Here is a 24,798-nt window from a genome sequence, read left to right as displayed (position 1 = left end):
GTGTATATAAGAGTGTGCTGCTACTGGGGCTTAAATTTAGGGCCTAGGTGCTGTTCCTTAGCTTTTTGTTCTCTTCTCAACGCTGGTGCCTCAAGTCAGTTCTCTTCTAACTTTTTTTTTTTTTTTTGCCAGTCTTGGGCTTGAGCTCGGGGCCTGAGCACTGTCCTTGGACTTTCTCAAGGCTAGAGCTCTACCATCTGAGCCTCAGCACCACTTCCAGCTTTTTTCTATGTATGTGGTACCAAGGAATTGAACCCGGGTCTTTGTGCATGCCAGGCAAGCACTTTAACCACTAGGCCAAACTCCTGGCCCCTCTTCCAACTTTTTACTGATTAATTGGAGATAGAAGTCTCATGAACTTTCCTAGGCTAGCTTCTGTTCACCATCCTCCAGATCTCAGCCTCCTGAGTAGCCAGGCTGGGTTATTGGTATGAGCCACCAGTGCCTGGCTGAAGAAGAATCTTAAGGTACAAGGGATTTGTATACAGTGCCCCAATTGAGAGGCATATATAAAAAACAAGTATTTTTTCATTAAAAAAGGAAGACAAAGGAAATAAGCAAATGTTTCTCACCTAAGCCAACAGAACAGCTTCATGAATACATTTTGCAGGCTGATGGAAGCCACAAATAACTCCAAGTTGCCGAATATTCACAGGCTGTCACAAATTTACAGCCTGCACTTGGGGCTGTGCCTTCCCTCCCTCCCTCCCTCCCTCCCTCCCTCTTCTCTCCCTCCAGATCTAGGGTGCATGAGCCTGAGAAGCGGCCGGAAGACCCATCTTTGCCGCTCATTTTGTTCTGGCTTGCCCCTCCTCTCTGCTCTGCCTCTCTTCATCTAAAGCTGTGGGTACTGGCTCACAGTTCCAATTCCCCAGAAAGCACGCCCAGTCCTGGGAGAGGAGCACTGCCCAGCTCATTGGTCCCCATCTCTGATTTAAGTATTATTCTCAAAGGGCATCCCTTGGTAGAATGGTGAGCACTGACCATGCACCCCAATCTGTAATAAGTGCTGTATGTGTTAACATAAGGGATCCTCTCTATACCCTGCAGGGAGGGACCAGTTCTATAATGTCCATATTCCAGATGGGAACATTAAGGCCCGAGTAGAATTGTTGTCCAGGCAGCCAGCTGAGGTCTGTGTGACCCCAGAGCCTGTATCAGCTATACCCCTGTTGGACTGCTCACCCTATCTCCACACCCAGCAACTACCCAAGCATTGTGCAGAGATCTAGGATTCAGCAGTAAAAGAGAAAGACCCTGGTCTCCTTCTGGAGGAAGTGAATCCCATGGCATCATGGCCAGAGAGTGAACTGGACGGTATAGCAGTTGCACTGGTACTTGGCCATTTCACTTGGGTGTTGCAGGAAGGAGAAGAGTTTGTGAGACAGATTAAGCAAGGAGGGAGACTTCCAGGCAGACCAGAACAGCCTGGGTAAAGGTGAAGAGGTCTGAGAGAGGGTGTTATATTTAAAGATGGACAAGTTCAAAGTGTGAGAAGCAAAGAATGAGCCCATGGGGTAGAGGGGGAGGACTTTTGGGAGAGATTTCAGGGGCTTGTGAAGTGAGCATTTCATGCCCATTCTCTGGATGTGAACACTGAGGTAGTGATTTGCAGATGGATGTGAACACTGAGGTAGGGAGTTGCAGATGTCTATGCTAATCTGGAACCTATGTTCCTATCCTGGGCAGGCTGATCCTGTTTCTCCACGCCACCAGAGCGACCTCTCCAATGGTGACTAAGTTACACAATTGAGACACACACTGGATTACCTCCCCTCCACCCCTGGCCCCAGCTAGGCCTGTGCACAGGGGAGGCGTGGGAAGACGAGGGTCCATTCCACAGCAGATGAAGCAGGCGTAGCAGGGAGTGGCCTTCGGCTGCTTTTAGAGGACAGAGGCCAAGGAGAACTGTGCTTTTCACAAGAATTACCAGCAAAACAGATGGTAAGAATACAGTTGGTGGAATATTTTTACACTTTAATAAAGCAATTTTTATGTGGGCCACTGAATTTTCCTCCCCTAAATGAGTACCAGCCAGCTTGGAGGCAGCTCTGAGTCACAGTAAACAATTAGCTGAAAAGAAGGGGTGTGGGGAGTCAAGGGGGGGTACATTGTCAATGCCAGGGGTGGGCAGCCCGAGTGGGTGACCCCAGTGGGGGCTGGCAGGGGCAAGTGGATCCATGGCGCTTGTTTGTATTTACTGGGTTTAGTGTTGAGCTGGCTCAGCCCGTGGCAGGGCAGGAGATGGAGATCCAGGGCGGGAGACTTGTTGGGGCAGCTCTGTGGGGGATGGGGGCAGGTCTCCAAAGCAGCTAGCAGCAGAAAGCCTTATTTATGTAGCTGGCAGGTGGTCTGCACCCAGGAGGGGCACGAACAGGCTGGGGCAGCTGCAGAGGAACTGTGGAACGTGACCAGGGGCTCCCCTGAGCAGGCGCGGGTCTGTTGTGAAGGGAGCGTTATGCACTATGCCATGGGCTCCTGGGAAGCCTGGAGGACAAAGCCAGGCCAAGGGCCTGAGTTTTTATTATGGCGCAGAGCAGCCCAGGCTTCAGAAAAAGGGAGGTGGGGAGTGTTGAAGCAGGGGAGGGTGGGGAGTCTTAAGTCCTCTGAGGTTGTTCAAACAGACCTAGCAAGGCCTGGAACATTCTGAGTAGTGAGTGCAACCCCTAAGTCTGGTGCCAGGCCTATGGGGAAGAAAGGGCTGTGCTCACAGCCAAGTCCAGCTTGGTGATACAAGTCAGAAGGAGGCAGCTGGGGGGATATGGGGAGGAAGGACAGAGTAGGGTTGCTTGGAGGTGAGCTGAAGCTTCCGGCAAGCTGGGAAGAGAGGGCTTCCTGTAGCCCTCTCCTCTCCAGATATGGCCCCTGGGCCCAGCCCCAGCCCACTTTCCTTGCAGCCACGCAAAGCCCCATGGTAGGCCACTCTCAGACTCATATCTTGGACAGCACCTTTCTCACCTCAGAACTGGTAGCAATCTGGCTGTCCATCAACAGGGGACTTGGTAAGTAAATTATGAACACTGCCACACAGTGAAGTGCTTTGTGAGACTTGGAATGACGGGCCAGGGGGTATTGTTAAGAGAAGGAAAATAGCAAGTTATCAGAATGAACGGAAGAGAATCAGTCCAGGGACCTGAACTTTGGGCTTGCATTCTTGCTTGGCATGTTGGCTTATAACTGGTGCTCCACCACTTGAGCCACACCTCTGCTTCAGCTTTTTGCTGATTAATTGGAGGTAAAAGACTTGAGGATTTGTCTGCCTGAGCTGGGTTTGAACTTCAGTTTGCAGATCTAAGCTTCCTGAGTAGCAGAGGATTATAGATGTGAGCCACCACTGTCTCTCAGTATCATAGCTTTTATTTTAAAATCCATATATATATGTATATATATATTGCATGAGATAAGAGCACACAAGTGCACAGACAGAACTATGGAAGGCCAACCTGGACCTTGTATTTGAACACTGCTACGCATCCTCTCCCTCCCTTTCCTAGTCTTCCATTCTTTAGTCTTTTCTTCTTCATAGCACTTGATGTCATCTTAACATTTCATATTTTCACTGGTTTAGTGTGCTCATTGTTTTTTCCGTGTTTTTCCTCCTCCTGCTAGAATGCAAGAGTGCTAGGGGTCTGGTTCTTTGTCAAGTCACTCCCGGGCACATAGCTATTCAGTAAACATGAAGAGAAGTGTTGGGGGAGGTGGGAGAAATGTTTATTTTTTACTTAATATTCTACTCACAATGGTGAGATTGTGGGTGATTCTTTTTCTTACTTTTTATGATTTGCTACACCGTCTAATTTTCCTATCATCAATATGCATTGTTCTCACAATCAAGAGAAAGGTTTGAAAAGGCTTCTAAGAACAAGTGTTCCTGGTGGAGGAACACTGCCCCTGCTAGTGGCCTGCAGGTCTCTGCAGCATGGCAATACTGCCTTTGGCTCTGGAGACAGCGCTCTATTCACCTTGCCCTGGGAGACCTTAGACAGCTGGCCTGTGGCTGCTTCCCCAGCTTGGCTCCCAGCCTTTATACTGAACACTCCCACTTCTGAGCCTTGTCTAAGGCAGCCTGGCCCCCGAATAGTCTTAGTCCCTGAGAAAGCTGCCCAGAGCAGAGCTAATTTCTCTTGATCCCTGCTGGTGTGGTAGTGCCTCCACATCTGCCTTGCATGATAGTTTCTGGGTTCATCTCTCCTTCCACTGCACTGTTGTGGGTCTGGAGGGCATGGCTCTGCCTCTCCTAGGTTCCCCTAGGCCTGCTTCGTCTCTCTTCTATTTTCTTTCTTCAGTCCTCCCCAACACCTGGCCTTCCCCACCAGCTTTCTCTCTTCCTGCTCCACTGCTGGTTTCTTTCATCTGTCAGGAATGCCTCAGCTACACTCCAGCCTTCCAGGGACCAGGAGGGGCCTTGGACTACTTGCCTCCTCACTGCCTCCCAGGCTCTTGGTCCTGGCCAGCTGCTCAGGAGAATCATTGCTATTTTCAGCCGACAGGCCTCTTTCTTTGAGAGCAGTCTTCCTCCAAGTGCCCCTCTGAGAGGGAGCTCTGAGGAAAGAGGACCCTGTGGGGGACTTCTTGGATAGTGTGAGCCAGAGTTTAAACCAAGAATAAATCCATGGCCTTGCAAAATGGCAAGTGCCGCATCAGGAGGACTCTAGCCAGGTAAACATTCCCTGAGTGAAGGAGCATCCTGGATCATACCAAATGACCCAGCTAGGCTGGTGAAGGAGCATCCTGGATCATACCAAATGACCCCGCTAGGCTGGTGAAGGAGCATCCTGGATCATACCAAATGACCCCGCTAGGCTGGTGAAGGAGCATCCTGGATCATACCAAATGACCCAGCTAGGCTGCTGAGTTGAGGAAACAGTTCTCTCCTTTTGGAGGGGGAAGATTCTAGATAGAGGATCCAGAAAGGCACATAACACACATCCTTAATTAGCCCAGGTGGAACATGGGATGTGGGGTCAACAATCTCAGCTATTGTCTTGGTCTCATCATCAATTTTCTCCGTGAGCTCCAATGTCCTTCTCTGTCCGATGGGATCAGGCTTGATACCCAGCCAGACACCTGGATGAGCGTGCTACCTGGAGCCCCCGACATCCACCTTGGTGCTTAGATGGCCTCCCTTGGGTCTCTGGTAACTGAAGGGAGGTGGATCTCTAGGAAGACTCAAGCTGAAGGACCTTGGCTGGCTGTGCACAAGAGCTGCTATGGGGGGGAGGGGCTGGTGTTGTGGCAAACATAGTGAGTGGTCAGCAACTCAGACTACAGTGGCCCCGAACCTGGATCCAAAGCCATCCTGAGGCAATTTATACCACTCAAGCCTATGTCCTAACCTGATCTGTGAAGTGTGGGTTATACCTAGTTCAGAGTTATATGTAAAAATGGATAGGGAATTGTCTAAGCAAAGCATTCAACCAGTGCCTATAAATACTTGCTACTGTTATTTTGTAAGAAGACTGTATTTAAAAGTTTCTGTACCTTAGGGCCAGCAAGATCAATGGCTGTCTGAGGAGGGAGAGATGTCCCTAACTCAGGCCAACCCTCTAAGCACAATAGCTTGAGAACATGCTCATATAACAAGGCCCTGGGTCCCTTATATACTTATTGCCTCCTTTTCAGGATGTATGTATCCTATAAAATTTAGAACACACAAACATATGGGAGAAAATAAAAATTACATCCTCAAGCAGGCCTGGGTTTGAAGCTCAGCATTGGGATTGAAGTATCATGTGATTCTAGGGCAGCTTTCCTTTATTACCTCTGATCTTTAGTTTTCCCACTTATAAAATGGAGGTGATAATTTCCATCTCAGGGTAGTCATGAGGACCAAGTGAAATAACAAAAACAAAAATGCCCAGCACTGGGGGTGGGTTCTAGTGGTAAACAGTACTTTGGACCTGATGTTTACTACTAAGCAAGCTAACAAAAGAATACCCAGCACTGTGTCTGTAGTAATGAGCTATATCCGTGTAACCACTCAGGAGAAAGCACTATTCACGTGTAGTATATTTTCTGTGCGTGTGTAGGCACATATGATGTGTGTATACAATTAACACTGGGCCGGGCACAGTGGCTCACACCTGTAACTCTAGCTACTTAGGAGGCTGAGATCTGTAGATGGTGGTTCAAAGCCAGCCAGGGCACTAAAGACCATGAAACTCTTATCTCCAATTAACCACTATAAAACCAGAAGCGGTGCTGTGGCTCAAGGGGTAGGGGTGGTAGCCCTGAGCTGAGGAACTCAGGGACAGTGCCCAGGCCGAGTCCAAGCCCCCCCCCCAAAAAAAACCCCCAAAAATGAACACTGGTGAACACTGGTGAACACTGGTATATGTTTATTAATTGGAGCCCATATTGCCTAATCCTTTTTTTTTTTTTTTTTGCCAGTCCTGGGCTTGAGCTTGGGGCCTGAGCACTGTCCTTGGACTTTCTCAAGGCTAGAGCTCTACCACTTGAGCCTCAGCACCACTTACGACTTTTTCTAAGTATGTGGTACCAAGGAATCGAACCCAGGTCTTCATGCATGCTAGGCAAGCACGCTACCCCTAGGCCAAACTCCTGGCCCTGCCTAAAATTATTAGTATTACTATTAAATAATTATTTATTATTATTATTATTATTATTAAAATTATATCACTTCATGAGGTGCTAACACATGGAAAGGTATCTTTTCATTTGTTTGTTTTTTTGCCAGTCGTGGGGCTTGAACTCAGGGCCTGAGCACTGTCCTTGTTTCTCAAGGCTAATGCTCTACCACTTGAGCCACAGAATCACTTCCAGCTTTTTTCTATGTATGTGGTACCAAGGAATCGAACCCAGGTCTTTGTGCATGCTAGGCTAGCACTTTACCACTAGGCGAAATTCCCGGCCTGGAAAGGTATCTTATTTGAAGCTGGGAATGTTCAGTTCAATTGCTTTTATTTTTGAGAGTCATCTTCCCAGCACTTAGTATTACAACTATGTGGTACCATACCCAGTTAGGGGTCAGGGGGCTTGAACTAGGCCTGGGCGCTGTCCCTGAGCTCTTCAGCTCAAGGCTACAGCCCTACCCTTGAGCCAAGCCCCACTTCCAATTTTCTAGAGGTTCATTGGAGATAAGAGTCACAGGTCCTTTTGTGTCTGGGCTGGCTTTGAACCTTGATCCTCAGATCTCAGCCTCCTGAGTAGCTAGGATTACCGGTGTGAGCCACTGTGCCGGCTCCCCTATGCATTTCTATAAAAATTTATTTTGGAAAAGAATTGGAGGTTCTCAGCCATTTTCAAAGACAGTGCACAGAGGTCTCATGTAGCAGTTGCCCTAGTGAGATAGCGCCACACCCAAACCAGGGCTCCGTGTATATAGATCCATGTCATTTGTCATGTGTGGATTTGTATAGCCACCAGCACCAAGATACAGAACTGTCCTGCCACTACAAAAATGTCTCTTTATAGTCCCATTCCTCCCTTGCACTATTTCTTATCCCTGGGAGCACCAGTCTGTTCTCCAGTTCTGTGACATTTTGGAAAGGTCATGGAAATGGAGTCACCTGGTCCTCAGAGGTAAGAATTCCTTCACTCAGGAGATGCTCCTGTTCCATCAGTTAATTCTCCCCCCCCCCTCAAATTCCACTGCATGGATGTTCCATGCTGATGAATCATTAGCCTTCTGAAGTATGGCTACATTGTTTCTAGTTTGGGCTGGCCAACAGGAAGGAATAGTAATGTAGGTTTTTTGTGTGTGGATGTTTTCATTCTTCTGAGATAGGGATATACAGATGGCCCCTAACTTGTTGTACTTAGAAAAAAAATTTTTTTTTTTTCTGTGTGACTTTGATACAAAAGTGATAGTCATGCCGGGAATTTGGCCCAGTGGTAGAGTGCTTGCCTAGCATGCACGAAGACCCGGGTTTGATTCCTTGGTACCACATACTTAGAAAAAGCCGGAAGTGGTGCTGAGGCTCAAGTGGTAGAGCTCTAGCCTTGAGAATCAACTCCAAGGACAGTGCTCAGGCCCTGAGCTCAAGCCCAGGACTGACAAAAAAAAAAAAAAAAGTGATAGTCATTTAGTCATTTGGTAGAATCTTTGAGCTTGGATTTTTTCCGAGGAGAGTAAACATGCAGTGTGATCCTCTCCAAATGCTGGGCAGAACTAGAAGCTGAGGCATCCAGATAGCCTGTGATCACATGAACTGACACCCCACAGTGCACCCTGATGCTGTCCCACAGGTAGGATAAGTTCAATGCACTTCCACGTTAGGGCTTTTTCAACTTGTGATGTGTATATCAGGACAGGACTCATGGGGAGAAGCACATCTGTAACAGCTGGGTCATATATCAGTATGGAGTGTTTTCTTAATTTTTAAAGAATTTGGCTAGGAGTGTGGCCTAGTGATAGAATGCTTGCCTAGCAGGCCGGAAGTCCTGGGTTCGATTCCTCAGTAGCACATATACAGAAAAAGCTGAAAGTGGTGCTGTGGCTCAAGTGGTAGAGTGCTAGTCTTGAGAAAGCCCTAGGACAGTGCCCAGGCCCTGAGTTCAAGCGCCCCAGAACTAGCAAAAACAAAACAGAATTTGCCCAACTATTTTGTGAAGCTATACCAGTTTGTGTTTCCACAGTTTATGGTCATCCTAGATCATTGCCAATATTTGGTATTGGAGCTATTTTATGTAAGTTGGCTGTTCTAATAGGTTTCTAATGCTAGCTCCGTCATGTGTCAGGTACTGTGTATCTGTTCATCTGCACCTGTATTGGTACTATTATACAAAATTTCGAAAACCACAGGGTTTTTACATGTCAATCTTCCAAGAGCAAACTTCACCCCTTTGGTGATGTTACAACCGTGTCACATCTGCTGAGAACACAGGGCTCCCTAAGCCTTCCATTTAGACAAAGACGTCAGACCTTGATGAGATACTTTAAAACTGGAACCGGCTCCCAAGAGGCCAGGAGGAACAAGTTTGGTCTCTACCAGCATGTGAAGAACAAGGCTTAGGGGATCAAATGCTATAACTTCAAGAAGTGAGTCTACAGAGGTCCTGGGACAGGGACTCCTGCAAGCCAGGGTGTGGAATCTTGGACAGTTTTTCCACTCCCTTTCCTTTGAGCTTGGGTTCATCAGAGCAAAGCAGGGCTTGCATCCATAGCAGGTGTCCACCATGCTGCCACAGTGAAAGGGTGCCCGGAAGATGCTTGGGCTGTGGGTCCCTGAGTCACACACCAGGTTCAGGGCTCAGTTTCATGCCCCACTCACTGTTTCCCACTGGGCCCCCAACTCACCCAGGCCGAAGTGCGCCACAGGCTCCATCTCACACAGGTAGCCTGAACCCCCATCGATGATCCTCAGGTGGGCCCCACTTTTCTTGGTGTAGAGTACTACCTTGGCCCCCCTGGCGAAGGCCCCAAACCGAGTTCGTGGCACTACTCGCAGCCAGTTGTTGCTGAAGCCCTGCAGAGAGGGAGGAGGTTGGATATCAGCGAGGTGAGTGGTGAGTAGGCTGAGTAGGATGCTGGGAGGGAAGAAGAGGAAAGAGGAGGAAAAGGAGAGCAGGGAAAGCCAGACAAGACAGATGAGTACTGCAAGGGGAGATTGCTGAAAGGGAAAAGCCAAGAGGCTGAGAAAAAAGTTTTGGCAGAGAAATGCAGGCAGAAGGCAGAGTGGTCAAGGGCTTCTCCCGGGGGCAGGCCTTACTGTACTACAGGGAATTTACTAGCTTTTAGGCCACTGGACTTCTTACAGGGCTGATCAAGCATCCTAGGCAATGTGCCCTGATCAACCCTTGGTCATGGAGGGCTACAGAGTCCTGAGGCCCACACGTACCTGATTTCCTCGGAAGACAGACAGTGGCTGAGCCATGGATTCTCCATGGGACAAGATGAGGTCCAGCATTCCATCTCCATCAAAGTCTGTCACCACACCTCCTGGAAACAGTGCAGATTTCACCACGGGCCATCATCCAGGGAAGGGGGGGAGGTTCCCAGAGAGGTGCAATGACCACAGTGGGAAGGTGGGGTGCAGGCCCCACCCTTTCCAACAGTCCAATAGCTGCCTCAGGCCTGGAGTTTATGGAACAAGACTTCTCTTCCTTACCATGGGTGTGCGGCACAGGGAGGGTGGATGCAAGTAACCTAACTACTGGTCTTTCTGTATGAATTGAATAATATACCATAATTTTTACATGCTTTTTTTCCTTTTCTTGCTGGTCCTGGAGCTTGAATTCTGGGCCCTGTTCCTGAACTTCTTTTACTCAAGGAGCTTAAATCATGATCCTCCTATCTCAGCCCCCTGAATAGTTAGAATTACAGGCAGGAGCCAGCAGTGCCCAATATGTCTGCTCCAGAAAGGCATAGGGAGCAGACAGTCCTCATTTTATTCCAAACAAGACTCAGAAAACGTGGCATTGGCAGACTTCAGGGTTGGGTTTGAATGCTCTTTGTCTGACACCCAGCTGAATGCCAGGAGGTGATGGGTTAGATGCAAGAGCCCTGCTGGGAAGAATGGATGCTTCTTTAGCATTTTTATTCCTATCCTTCAACATGACCAATAACGCTGCTAGCCACAGACCCACAGATTCCCCTACCTCCAGCAGCCCTGGAGAAAACAGACCACACCTCTTCTTCCACCTACTTGGCAGTGCCCAGGCTCATTCCTTTACCCTATTATCCCTGCCCTTGGTGTCAGCCCTCAGAATGGCAGTGACAGGAGACCTGCTAAGAAATGGCTGCCCTGCCCCTCCCATGCTTATCCCAGGTTGTGGACAGCACAGACACAGGACCAAGATCAGTCCAGAATGCTCGACTCTCACCTGTGCCCCTGCCCTCAGGCTCCAGAGCATCACCTGGATTGAGTTCCTCGATGAGGGGATCTCCGTGCTCCCTACGGATGACTCTGCAGAGAGACAGGCTTGTTCTGATGAGGTCCCCACAGCTTCCCCTGGACCTAGAGGCCAAGTCCTTCCATTCTGTCCCTTGGGAAGTTCCCGATGCCTGTACAAGTTCCCGATGCCTGTACAAGTTGCCACCTGAGCCTCTATGCACCAAGAGTCTGCCTTTACCCTGATGGTTCCCTTCTTAGGTTTTCATTTATGTTGGTAAATATTGATTTTTCCTTCTCTAATGGATGAATTATAGACAGCTGGGGAAGGGGCACAACTACCTTCAACTAACCTTCACTCTCCTTTGAGAGGCCTTGGCTTTCTGGGTCCTGGAAACTGCCCTTTGTTTAAGCCCATACAGTTTTTCCTCCTCAGGTCTTCCCTGGCTGACCATCCTTCTGGAAGCCATCCCTGCTTCTTTTATCGCCTTTCTGGCCTTTATCTCGTTCTGCCTGTATTAGCACTGTGGAAGAAAGCATCTTATCTCCTGGCGGGTGTGTGAGCTCTCTGCAGGCTGGGCCTTGGTGTTATTCATCTTTGCATCTCAGGCAGCATCTAACACAGTGCCTGGTTCTCAGACACTTCCAAGCACGTGTTGGTGGGATGCAAGGGTGAATGCCGGAGGAGACCAGCAGGAAGAAGGGCTTCCTTTGGGTGGCAGAGATTCTTTCTGTGTTGAACTTCCAATCTTTGCCTCACAAATTTGTTTCAGAGAAGTCTGTTTTCACTAGCCTTTCTTGTGCAGTGCAATGCAAACAATGGTATGAGCTTTCCTCTCTGGCTTTTCTCAATATCTCCAGCCATGGTTGTTCTGCCCTCCCCCCACCCCCACCCATCGCATGTCGAGCAATACAGAGAAACTGGGCTGAGGGAAGCTGCTTTTCTCTCTCAACCAGGGAGACTAATGGAGGACTGCAGTGAGTCATGGCTTTTAGGAGATGACCAATGTCCACTGAGCTGGAGCAGAGAGCTAAAAGACCATCAGGTGCCTGCAGGTGGGGCAAACATGTTTTGTCCATAGGGACATCTCTGTTGAGCATATATATATATATATATATATATATATATATATATATATATATGTCTGTTTAGCGCCCAGTGTAACTAAGAGACTTGGGTGTAAATGTGCACAGGTGTGCTGGAGATACTGCATGGTGCTGCAGCCTGCTGACACCCAGATTGTGTCCTGATCATTTGTGTCCTGCAGGCTCTGTAGCAGCTGGGAAGACATGCTTAGATCAGGTGACAACACAGTTAAGGATTCCTAATAACAAACCCCAGCAGTTCTACTGGGTGAATTCATCCAGAGAACAGATTCTTCTATGACATCTTCCATATGTCTGTCTTGATAGGGGTCTGGGAGTACAGTGAGCAAGGGAAGGAGAGGGGGAGAGTTCCGAATCAGACACACAGGGCTGAAAGTGGCCAGGGGGCAGTGCAGAACTGGGCAAGCTCACCCAGCCTGGGGCAATCCAGGAAGTCTTCCCAGAGAAAGGTCAGCTAAGCTGAGACCTGTGTAGTGGTGCTGCTCAGATTGAGAGTGAGGAATGGGTCCTTGAAGGCCTGGGAAGCATGAGGGCCTGGTGTAGTCACCTTATCTGAAAGGGTGGTAAAGGACGAGGGTGTGGTCTGGTTTGCATTCCCATAGCTTGTTTGCAGGACTGATGAGAGGGAGAGGGCAGGAAGCCTAGGAGAGCCAGGGAATAGTGGAAGAGAATAGAGACTGGATCAGAGGCATGCTTAGGTGCAGAAGTTGGGGGAAGTCTCTACTAGGCTTGGGGGTCCCCACTAAGCCTATCTGTCTTCTGTGATCCCTCTTAGACTTCTTTTATTAGTTTGGGTGACACACATCCTCAGGTATTATTAAAGGACCCACAGGCTTAAGTACAGGAGACTCTGGGTGAGGACCCAAGATGGCACCTGGTCCCAAGATGCCTGATGATCCGTTCACTGACAGGTGAAAGGCTTGTGCAGTGAGGGGCAGGTGGGGGTTAAACTTTCAGAGCTGCCAGCTGAATGGCAGTTCCTATAGCAGTCCCTGAGCTGTGTGATCAGGACCTGGCCATCTGCCACAGGGACTTGAGGGCCAGCGCTGAACCTGGTCGGTAGCTTCTGCTGCCCCTGCATGGAAACAAACACCACTCTATGGGTTGACCACCTAGTGACAATCCACTGACAGCCCAAGGCCAAGGCCGGCCCAACTTGGGTTGCAGGGATGACTGGAAGGGTGGGTAGGGAGGGAGATACCTGGGTTCCTGGGAGACAGAGATCAGAGCACTAGACCCCCTCGGTGCTCAGGGACCCTGGAAAGTGACACTTGATTAGCCAGAGAAGGAAGGCAGTGTCTGTTAACGAGCAATTGATCTTCTGCGATTAATCTGGAAGTTGTGAATAAGCTTTTTTCGAGGTACCTAATTAGTAAATCTGGTGCCTTCGGGGGGTGATTATATCCAGTTAGGATTGATGCCTGGTTAATAATTATATTTTAAAACATGCTTAGTCACAGCTCACACTTTTTATTAATAGTTGGGCTCCTTCCCCTCTCCAAAAAAAGAAGAAAGGATAAGGATCTGGTGGGCCAAGCAGGTAGTCTGACCCATTTCCTGGCTCCCAAGACTTTTGGCTGACCTTCTTCTCCAGCTGGCCTGAGCCTCAGTAACATGTATAAGGCCCAGAATAGGGACATCTCAGGCCATTAAGTCCTGGGATTTGTGTTCAGTGATGGGTCTAAAATTTCAGTGTGGTAAGAACCTCCTGGCGTCTCCTGTCCTTGTAGAATAGGTGCTGAGGCCTTATCCCTGAAGAGCTGACCCTGGAGATCAGGGCTGGGCTCTGGGGTTCTGTATTTGGAGATACTGATGTTGGTGGTGGTCCTGGGAGAAGTATTACTCAGAAATTCCAACCTTTCTCCCTAACAGGATGCTCTTTCTGTTTTTAAGACTTCCTTTTTCTTCTCTGCCATTAATAGTCTCCTCCAGCACCTTCAAGGATGCTTAGTAGCGCTCCAGTCTCAGGTGCAACATCTTTGAAAGATGTGTCCTGCGGTCAAATCTATTTGGAACACTCCATCTTTTGGAAAGTTGAAATACTTGGTCCTATTATAGACTCTTGGAAGTCGTTGGTAAATAAACCTGTCTGTCTGCTTAACTCAGATTGACCCAGGCTCACAGGTTGACTCTGAGCCCTTCCCTGGCTGCAGCTCTCTAGTAGAATTTGAGGTGAGGTATGCTCCAGGCCTTGGTCCTAGGCCCATTTTCTTGCCACAGGAGGGGCTGGTGCCTGAACCTCGATTCCTAGGGCCTATTGCCTGGCCCCTGACATCCCCTCAGGTCTGTTTCTACACTAGGGGGGTCTTCCCTCTGAGGATCCACTCCCTGGTCTTTGGAAAACCTCCGCTCTGATTCCAAGACTCCACTGGCCTGCATTCCCTACCGGAAGAGACGGTTGGCTGAAGAGCTGCGGGAGGCGATGTTGTTGAAGAAGATCTCCAGTTCCTGGTCATTGTCAAAGTCAGCAGCGATGACGGTGCGCACAGGGGAGGGCGTGGAGAACTTGGGGGAAGCGATGTCCTGGAGGAGAGAGGCTGGCGGTCAGTGGACAGGAAAGGAAGAAGCAAAAGCCTATGTCCCTCCCTCCCTCCGTGTGTGGTTAGAGAGGTCCCAACACTCCCCAACTTTAAGGGACCTGGGGTGACCTGAATCAACACATGGACCTCAGACTGTTCCCCAGGGAAATGAGGAATGAGAGCCACAGCTCCCTCCCTGATCTGGGTCAGACTCGGCTCTGTGCCCTGAGCAGCACAGGGTCAGAGATCCCAACTTAAAGATGGGGTAACTGAATCCTGGAGAGGGCGGGGATTGCTCAGAGTATTAGGTAATGATAGAACCTAAACCAAGGCTTCTGATTCCAGGTTTCTCTTGCACAGTCGTACAGTAAAAGCTGGAAAAGTACCAGAAACTGCCTGCCTGCATTTAAATCTAGGCTTCATTGCAATCTGGTTATGTGAGCATAGCTGAATTAACCCTTCAGATCTCACTTATGAGCAACAGAGGATGATGGTAGTTGTCTAGGTTGTGAGGGCCACATGTCAGATGGCTGGGAACTATACTGCCCTGACCTCCCCATCAGTACCACGGAAGGTATCTGTCTATCAGCTTATGTGCCTCTACTATCTTATGCTGTTTCTTGGAACCCTTGAGAACTTTTGTTTTTTTGCGGGGAGGACGTTGCAAGATCAGCTATATCCATCCAGGACTCATGGGGAGACTTTCAGACATGGGGTCCAGCTATACCCTTCAAGTGCTGGTAGAGTCCTACGAGGGTCTGGCAAAGGGTCCTGAGTATAGTATTTACCTCTGCTACAGGAGAAGAGCTGTGCAGGAAGGCCTTGAGTGGAATATCCCCTTTGTAGATGGGCTGTCCAAACCCCAGGCCAATGTAGAGGTGGCTAGGAAAAACAGCGCTACCTCTGGGAAGCTCCCTGTCTCTGCCTCCTGCTATAGTTGCCCTGTTGGCTGCAGGAAGGAGCTAGCCTGGATAGATAATGCGCTCTCATCAGCACAGTAATAAGGTTGGCTCCAAGCTGATCAGCTTGGTCAGGGTGGGCTGAGCAGGCCTTAAGAGATGGAGACCTGAGGATCTCTAACTCGTTATTGTTCTATCGATCCTATAAAAGTGGAAGCCAACATAGCCCCCCTGGGTTTTTTTTTTCTACTGGATACCTGGGCCTCCAAGATAACAGATGTAAAGCTCTCAGTATGGTTCCTGGCACATGCAAGGCACTTGATAAATGGAACATTTATTATTATTGTTATTGTTCCTGTGAGCTCTGTGCAGGGCCCTCCCAAGGCCAACGAGTAAGTACTTTAGCCTTAGCACACTGACATTTAGGGTCAGATGTTTCTTTGCAGTGGGAGCTGTCCAGTGCATTGTGGGATATTACAGCAGCATCTGGCCTCTGTTTACTTGATGCCAATGGTGCTGTCCCTGCCCCAGTTATGACAGCATAAAAATGACCCTCCTGGGAGGGGTGAGGACAAAGCCATCTCTGTTGAGAACCTGGGTTTGAACAGTAATTGAATGAAGATGGATGTAATGTAGGATCCAAGGATCACAGCCCTGAGTTTTGAGAATACCTTCTTCACCTGGATTTTAGCCTCAAGGTGAAGAGAGTCAAGGTGGCACTCAAGGTGGTTGAGGAGCCTGGAGTAGGCCTCTCCCCAACCATCTCTTGGAATCATCACTTGGAACCATGGCTTTATGTAGGGATTGCAGTCTACCTAACCTGGGCTCCCACCATCCCTAGAGGTGATGGTTCTGACAGTGTTCTGGGAGCCATCTGCTCTGCGCCTCACCATGCTCAGACAGCCAGGGTGGAGTCCATGGCCTTTTGCATGTTACCTTCATTGTGATGCCACCCTGCTCTGCAGAGACCTGAAGCAGGTCCTAGGACATGGGGAGGCCACACTGCTGGGCTTGGTGGGGAAGGGGGGGGTGGACTGAAGCCCCTTCTTACCCGAAAGCGGACCTTCCCGTGAGTGCTCATCTGCAGATAGAGGCGGTGAGGGCCATTCCAGTTGCCGTACACAATGTCCACTTTGCCGTCGCGATTGAAGTCGGCCAGGGCGACACCTCGCCCGTGCTGGTGGGGGTCGTCCACACCTGAGGAGGGGAAGGAGCCTTGTGTGCATGGAGTATGCATGTCCTCTGATTTTTCCACATATACTCATGGGGAGCAGAAGGGAGGGGGGCCCTGGGGCTGCCCCCCCACCCCTCCTGGGGAGATGGGGAGGCATAGCTGCATCCTCGATGCAAGAGGTGGAACAGCTATGCATTAATCAGCCAGGGGACCAGAGCTTGTCCTCAGGCTGTATGTGCTTGGTGAGATGCTTGATGCTGTTTGAGATGGCAGGGACTAGGGGAAGGCAGAATGGTGGAAATTCTGGGGGAACAAAGCCTTTCTCTGCCAGGCCCATGTAGCTATGGGAGACATAATGTTGATTATATTACTCTTGTTTAAATCTCTCCAAGAATTCCTAGTACTACTTCCAGTTCTGATTCCTTCCTAAGGTCTGGAAGGCCCTGTTTGACTCTGCCCCAAGGATCACGGCTCCCTTCTGCTTGGCTGTGTTTCTTCCAGGCCTAAAATGGACCAGCCTCTTTCCAGCGATTCGGCCTCTGCTCAAGCTATTCTCTCTTGTCAGATGCCTCCCTGGGTCAAGGGTTATGGAGATCCTTATATTTTCTGCTCTCTGGGAAGCCTTTCCTGACCATGGCATCTAGCACAGCTCACTCTCCTTCTGCCTTTTGCCCACACACAGTTCCTATTTTTGTAATGGTACTGAGCACAAGTGAGGTTAAGTCCCTTTGTCATGTCCTTGTTCAAGGCCCGGATGCTCCCTGAGGTCAGTCCTGTCCTCACAGTTTACCTGCATACACGCACAGGACAACCTCAGTGCCTGTGGCTGCCTGGTAGTTTTCAGTAAGTACTTGCTGAGTGAAGAGACATAAATAATGTGACAGCAGGCACACTGGGGATGCTGGTGACAGCAGAAGAAATACTGTGGCCATGACAGAGAAACCGTTGCTGTTCCTATGAGAGGAAGGGAAGCCTGCTTTTACCACGATGAGCCATCCTGGGGGAGGACACAGGAGCTCTTCCTGAGTGATGGCCTGATCTGGGTGCCTACGGCAGTCTTTCCTGCTCTCCAGGCCAGGCATGGAATGGGGCAAATATGTGTTTCCAAGATGTAGGCCGAGACCCTAGGGCATAGCTGTAAATGTTGATCCTGAGGGTGGGAGTGGGGATCAGATGAAGGTGGAGGTGAGGTCCCCCAAACATTTTGGAGACCAATGTCTTGTGAGGGCCAGGAAGGGCCTGGAGAAAGGGCCCAGGCTTGAGAAAGAGGGCTTGGGAAAGACTGAAGGCTGCCTCTGATTCCTAGGATGGATACCCCATTAATTCTCAGCAACCTCCCCAGCCTGACTGTCGGTGGCCTTCTGTGCTGGCCCATTTCTCTCCCATCTATGAGGCACCTTGACAAGAAGCTCGTTCCCTTTCACGGGACGAAGCGGTGCCAGGCTGCATTTCACAGCAGCATCTGTTTGGGTGATGAATGCCCCCTTGACATGTCTTGTTAAACCTCTGCAATCATTCTGACTTTCAATTACGGGCCTCGCACCTTGCCTCTCTCCTGCCTGATACCTTCTCCCCCCTCCAACTTGTTCGCTCACCTCTGCTTCTACCTCCTTCACACCCTATCAAATCCCCCCTTTCTTTTCTTCTTTCCACTACTACCTTCCTCTTGCTCAGTGATGTTTTAGCAGTGAGGACATTTGTTGAGCACAGCTCAGGAGGAAGAAGCCAGAGGGCCAGAGGGGAGGACAGGAAGCTGACCCCTTCCACATCACTACTAAGGAAGAAGATAGGCAAACATGGGGGAGGGTGCCAAGATGGGGGAGTGGATGCGTGTTCAAGGCCAGGAGTCCAACCACATGGAGACTTCTGAGTAGGAAGCTGGGGGAGGAGAAATCTGAGTAGACAGAAGAGAGGGCACACATGCAGGGTTCAGATGCAGCTTTGGGCACTAGCTAGAACTGACACGTCCTGTGATCTATGGCTCCAAGTCCCTGCCATCATGTTCCTGTGGACAAGATAGAGACATAATTAAATCTTCCCTTTATTTGTGAGGTGTGGGGTGAAGAATGGGTATGAGAAGGGCAGACATCAGAGCCATACACATTACCAAGTGTTCATTCCATTCTGGGATTTAGCAGCATTTACTGGGTGACTGTGGTGCCAGGTATCGCATCAAGACTGAGTAGCATTGGGCCCAGTCCTTGCAGAGCTTAGATTGGTCTTGGTGGCAATGTAGAAACCTGAGTGACAGGGATTCATGCGTGGGGACATGGGGTCACACAGGGGAATGAGCCAGTCTCTGCCAGGAGGCACAGATGGAATCAGGAGATGCTTCATCAGAGGAGGCATTTGGGTTGAGTGTTGAAGGATACAGATAAGAGGAGGGAGGACAGTCCAGCAGAAGGAATGGCAGGTTAAAGGTCCTGAGGGTGGCAGGATGAGCACAAGAGGAGGAAGGGAGCAGAGCTGGGAGCATGAGAAGTGTGGAGTTTGATCCTGACTCTCATCACTAGTGGTGTATTTGCCTATTTCTAGAACGCGGGAGCCTTGTCTCTGTGTGGAGTGGTCTTAGCCTTGTTCGGGTCAGCATCACAGGTTTCAAGCACCAGTATGTCACTTAGCAAAGGTTCCCTAAGTGACTGTTGAAATGAATAGTTAAAGACAAGGTGGATGGCCTAAGATGGGAAGATGCAGATTAGAGGGGAACCGAGGCTGAGAGACTCAGCAAGCTCTGAGGGACCTGGGCTCATGCTGGCTGCTGGCAGATGACAGTGTCAGAGGTCTCGGGACCAAGTGACAGTGTGCACTGAGCTCCCTGAGGTGGTGGGGGCTGGGCAGGCAGGGTAGGGGGCAGGGTGTACCCACTCACCGGCACTGGCCGCTGCATCCACGAAGGTGCCGTTGCCCTGGTTGTGGAAGAGGAAGTTGGGCCCATTCTCGTTGTCACAGAAGATATCTGAGGCGCTGCTGCTGAGGATGGGACCCACGCTGACTCCCCGGCCCGCTAGGAGAAAAAGGAAAACCAGAGTGAGCCATGGGAGAGCAGCTCCAGACCCACCACAGGACGGGCTGCTTCTGAGGCCTAGGAGAAGCTGAGTGCAGGTGCCTCAGAAAGAGAATGTGGGGGTGAAGGATTCTGACCTTCTGGATGATTCCCTGAACCAGGCCTGGGCTCCCAGTCCCCAGTAAAACACTTCATGCCAAAGGCTTCATTCCATGCTGCTAGGAACACAGTTCCTCTTCCCTACCTCAGTCTCCAGAGCCCCTCTCTTCAACAACCTGAAACCCGGCTCTACCTAGTCAAGTCCAGTCAAATCACAGGTCCTGTAGTAGCCCTCCACCCATTCCCACTCTAAGTCCAAAACACAAGGGGTGTGTTCCTGATTTAAGAAACCACAGGATGGGGCTATGAGTGTGGCCTAGTGGTAAAGTGCTTGCCTAGTGTGCATGAAGACCCGGGTTCAATACCTCGGTACCACATACATAGACAAGCTGGAAGTGATGCTGTGGGTCAAGTGGTAGAGTACTAGTTTTGAGGAAAGCCCAAGGACAGTGTTCAGGCCCTGAGTTCAGTCCCTAGGACTGGCATAAACAAAAATCCACAGGAGTATCGGGAACACGGTGATGCACAACTGTGACATCCACTCTTGAGGAAGCAAAGGCAGGAGGAGTATGAGTTCAGCCAGCTCAGGCGAAGTCAGTGCAACTCCACCAGAAAAACTCAAGGGTTGCTTAAGTACTTAAGTGCTTTCTGGTGTGCTCAAGGCTTAGTGGTGAATCCCCGGTAGCTTCCCCCCTGCCCCATGTATGCATACAGAAAAAATGTACAAGGCCAGACGCCAGTGGCTCACACCTGTAATCCTAACTACTCAGAAGGCTGAGATCCGAGGATCATGGTTTGATATCAGGCGGGGAAGACAAGTTAACCACCAAAAAGCTGGAAGTAGGGCTGGGAGTTTGGCCTAATGGTAGAGTGCTTGCCTAGCATGCATGAAGGCCCAGATTCAATTCCTTAGTACCATATACATAGAAAAAAGCTGGAAATGGTGCTGTGGCTCAAGTGGTAGAGCTCTAACCTTGAGAAAAGTCCAAGGACGGTGCTCAGGCCCTGAATTCAAGCCCCATGACTGGCAACAACAACAACAAAAAGCTGGAAGTAGAGCTATGTGGCTCAAGTGATAGAATACTAGTCTCAAACAGAAAAAAAAAACCCCAAAACTAAAGGACAGTGCCCTGGACCTGGTTCAAGGCCAGTACCAGCATGCACATGCAGGCGCATGCTCGCAACGTGCACACACACACACACACACACACACAAATTTACAAAAAAAAATAGTACTTCAGGCTATAGGTATGAGGGTGCTTATTTGCTTTGTTTGATGTAGTAAGCAATTATGTCCATCAATAGTAAACTAGTCGAATGGATTATGGTAGCTCCATATGGTGGATCATTCTGCAGCTACTAAAAAGACAGCCTAGATCCATATGCATTGACTTGGAGGAGTGCCTGTGGTATATTGTTAAAAGAAAAAGCAATTTGGCAAGTAATGATATTGTGTGATCTTACTTTTATTAAAAAATAGAGAAAGACATGAAATTTTTGATTATACATGTTTGTGCGAGCTTGTTCAAGTCTGGAGCAAAGTGGAAAAAGCTACGCTTATTTCAATGGAGGAACCAGTCACTGGCTCCGTGGATGGGAAGAAGAGATGGTCATTAACCTTTCTTTTGAATGTCTTTGTATTGTTTGGCTGTTGCACTAGAAAATTTTTTAAAAATCCATGAAGAGTGTGTGCGTGTGTGTGTGTGCACGCGTGCTGCTACTGGGGCTTGAACTTGGGGCCCTTTAGTTTGCCCTTAGCTTTACCACTCAAGGGTAAGCATTTGAGCCACACTCCACTTTCTGGCTTATTGGTGGTTAGCTGAAGGTGAATCTCTTGGATTTGTTTATCTAGGTTGGCTTTGAACCACGATCCTCAGTTCTCAGCCACCTGAGTAGTTATGGTTATAGGCATAAGCCACTAAGTGCCCACATATATATGTATATATCCACACATACATACATATATACACATATATAAATCAAGCCAGCTGTACTTTAAAGTTTCTAAGATCAAATTTCAGCTCCCTATGTAAAAAATGGAATCGTACAATGTTCTGAACAAACCACCTCTAGCTTCTGGGCTTCAAATAAAACCTCTGCATGGCAGGCGTTTTCTGTATCTGGAAAATGGTTGCTCAGATATGCCCTCAGATTCATAAATCAGCACTACGGAATGGGACATGGACTGTAGTCCCAGTTGGTTTTTGCAGTTTATGTTACTTTTGAGTCTCAGTTTCCTTGTCTGTTAAATGGGGAGGGTGTACTCCAGCTGATTCTGCTTTAGAGATTTTGAGGACCAAATGAGGCGAGATATGTCTGGTAGAATGAGGACTGTTAAAGAGACAAAAGATGACAAGTGACCATGAGAGAGGCAGAGAAAAAGAAACCCTTGTACGCTGGGAATGTAAATTAGTACAACTGTGATGTAAAACAGTATGGGGTGTCTTCCAAAACATTAAAAATAGACCATCCATATGATCCAGCATTTGCATGTTGGAAGGAAATGAGCTCAGTGTACTGAAGAGACACTGCCTTCCCCTGTTTACTGAAGCACTATTCACAACAGCCAGGGCAGGGCCAGCACACTGTGTGTCCGGCAATGGACAAGCAGATACAGTGTGGTGGTATTTCCACAATGAGATACTATTCAGCCTTATAAAAGAGGAAAACCAGGTCCCTTAAGACACTGTACAAGAAGATGAATGCTGCGTGATCTTACTCATATGTAAACTAAGGACAAATTCTAGAATCAGAAGAGAATGGTGGTTTCCCAGAGCTGGGTGAAGCAAGGAATTGGGGAAAATGGAAAACGTTGGTCTAGTTCAGCCATGGGAATAAGTCACGAGATAAACTGTATGACATGGTGACTGTAGTTGGTAGCAAAGCACTCTATACTTGAACTTGCTAAGAAACTAGCTAAGTGACCTTGCCACACATGTCTGTGTGGGAGTAGGTGCTAATTAGTTCAAATTAGCCATTCCACAATGTGTGTATCTCAAAACCTCATGTTGCATAGGATAAACATACACGAATTTTGGTTGTGAGTGTATAAGCTTGATAGAAATGCTGAATCTCAGGCCCCTCCTAACATACCTTCTGGTGGTTTGTGTGCATATTAGAGTGTGAAATGCATTAAAGAGTGCGTCTCTGTGGCTGGCCTTAGATATAACAGTGCCCCATAACTTTGGATTTCTTCATGAATGAAAGTTCAGGCAGACTGGCATGACTATGAGCCACCTACCCTCTGCCGACCTCTGGATGGGGGAAGCTGGTGCTAGGGATGGGAGGAGTCTGGGAGGAGGTGGGAGTAAAGGCATCACTGTTCTACTGTCCTCACCTTGTTCTCATCCTTAGGGCCTCTGCCTCCTGGTCCCTCCCAGATAATTGGATTAGAGTCTGTATCTCCTCACAATGTGCCACCAATTTCACAGTGCTTCTGGATATGTCCTTGGAGATGTATGGCTTTTTTTTTTTTTTTCAGGAGAGTAGGGTGGGTGGCCTTCAGAGATCTTTTCACAGCCAGCAGAAAGGGTACTCAGCCTGGGCCTGGGCACTCCTCTGCTTGTTAAAAGAGGAGCCACTAAGTGGCTATCGGCAGCTGTCTCCGACCTGGTTCTGCCCGGCTCCAGTCCAGGGGTGGGCTTCCCTAGATGCCTGGGGCCTAACCCAGGTCCTGGAAATTCCAGGTGGGACTCAGGACTTGCTGAATGCAACTTGGTCTTTTTCCCTCTCTGGGGTCCCCCAATGTCCTCTCTGCTGCTGGCTCCCAGGCTATGACATATTCCCTTCATTTTCTACAAAGCAGGTTATTTCCCTTTTGGACAAATTTCTAAATCTTTCTAATTAACTAATTGGGTTGGGTTGAAGCCTTGTACCATTTGTAACCTGTAATTACTAGAAAATTGCCATGGTAACCACACTACTAATTAGTGGCAATTTATTGCCATGGCAACCGGACCATAACAGAGATGTTACCCACAACTCCTCCTTGGCAAGTTGGCCGTACAGTTGGGGAGCAGGTGAAATCACAGTCGGGGAGTTGGCCCTGTGAGCACTGTCTCCAGCAGCCTTAGGATGAGGCAGGGGCTTCCAGGTGTCAGCAACCTTGCTGATGCCATGGGCGAGCTGTTTCAATCAGAAAGCCCCATCCATCCATAAGGAAGCTTGTCACCACTCCTCCCACTGGGCCAATGACAAAGTATCAGCAGTATCTCCTCCCAGGACCTCTCCCTCTTCTTTCTCCTCCTTACCACACCCACCTCCACATTACCTCAAGAGGTTTAGTATATACCATATGGAGATACCCAAGGGGGTATTAAGAACATCTTTATTTAGCCACAGAGAATGATATCCTCACAGATCTGGCCTCACTTTATATCAATTAATTCTCTTCTATTTGAGACTAGAACATTTCTCAAGGGACAAAACAATCCCCCAAGTAAGACTGGCGAGAGCACATTGGTGGGGAGCCAGATCTTAAGAATGTAAGTCTAAGTTTGAGCTGTGTCACCCTGGACACATCATTTCACCTTTCTGGGCTTCTGTTTTCTCATCTATGACAGGAGATATAATTATAAAAGCTCCTTCTCTGAGCTGTCATAAATACGAAGTGAGATGGCTTGTGGAAGATACCTTGGAAAATGTCAGGTGCCACATTGTCATTAACTGGGACTATTTACCACCTGCTGGGTGAATAATATCACTTTGTTTTCCCCCAACACTTCCAAGCTTCAAAGCCCTCCCTGTTATGCTATGGGCTTTGAATGCTCCTCCCTCCCTGTCCCTCTCCAGGACTTGTGCTTACTCTGTCCACCAGACTGGGTGGGATTATGGGGGAAAACCCCTCCACAGTCCCTGCTTCTGCCACATTACACCTTGCCCTGATGATCTGCTCGTGGACCTAAGCCCCACAGGGCAACCTTGGCAATCTCATGAGCTGCACACCTAGACCTCTGGAGCTTCCAGTGTTGATGATCCACCTGGGAGGCCACACCAGGGCCAGACTTCAGGGCTTGGGTTTAGGGATGAAGGAAAAAGTGGTGGGAAGGGACACAGTTGTTCCAGACTGTGGGTCTGACACAGATTGCCAAGGAAAGATCTCTAGGATCTTGCGAATTCTGCCTCTCTGGCTGCAGGAACAGGGCCCTCAAGCTCCTGCCTTATGGGGCAGGAGGGGGCTAAGAAGAAACTTGAAAGCAGGGCT

At 49.0% G+C, this 24,798-nt stretch overlaps 1 protein-coding gene across 2 annotated transcripts in view; it reads right to left on the bottom strand.

Moving 5' to 3' along the window:
• Crtac1 (cartilage acidic protein 1) overlaps positions 1–24,798 on the bottom strand; it is a 139,596-nt gene that overhangs the window by 5,853 nt on the left and 108,945 nt on the right. For both annotated transcript variants that reach the window (XM_090346109.1, XM_090346108.1), the window contains exons 6-11: positions 19,362–19,496; positions 16,370–16,515; positions 14,287–14,423; positions 10,786–10,868; positions 9,801–9,901; positions 9,260–9,428 (exon numbers count right to left, since the gene is read on the bottom strand). In XM_090346109.1, coding sequence (XP_090202235.1) covers positions 9,260–9,428; positions 9,801–9,901; positions 10,786–10,868; positions 14,287–14,423; positions 16,370–16,515; positions 19,362–19,496 — 771 coding nt within the window. The remainder of the gene's footprint in view (positions 1–9,259; positions 9,429–9,800; positions 9,902–10,785; positions 10,869–14,286; positions 14,424–16,369; positions 16,516–19,361; positions 19,497–24,798) is intronic.

Source organism: Megascapheus bottae, chromosome 15 (assembly GCF_031878675.1).
Source record: "Megascapheus bottae isolate mThoBot1 chromosome 15, mThoBot2.hap1, whole genome shotgun sequence".
NCBI lineage: Eukaryota > Metazoa > Chordata > Mammalia > Rodentia > Geomyidae > Megascapheus > Megascapheus bottae.
This window is presented reverse-complemented; position numbering and strand designations above follow the sequence as displayed.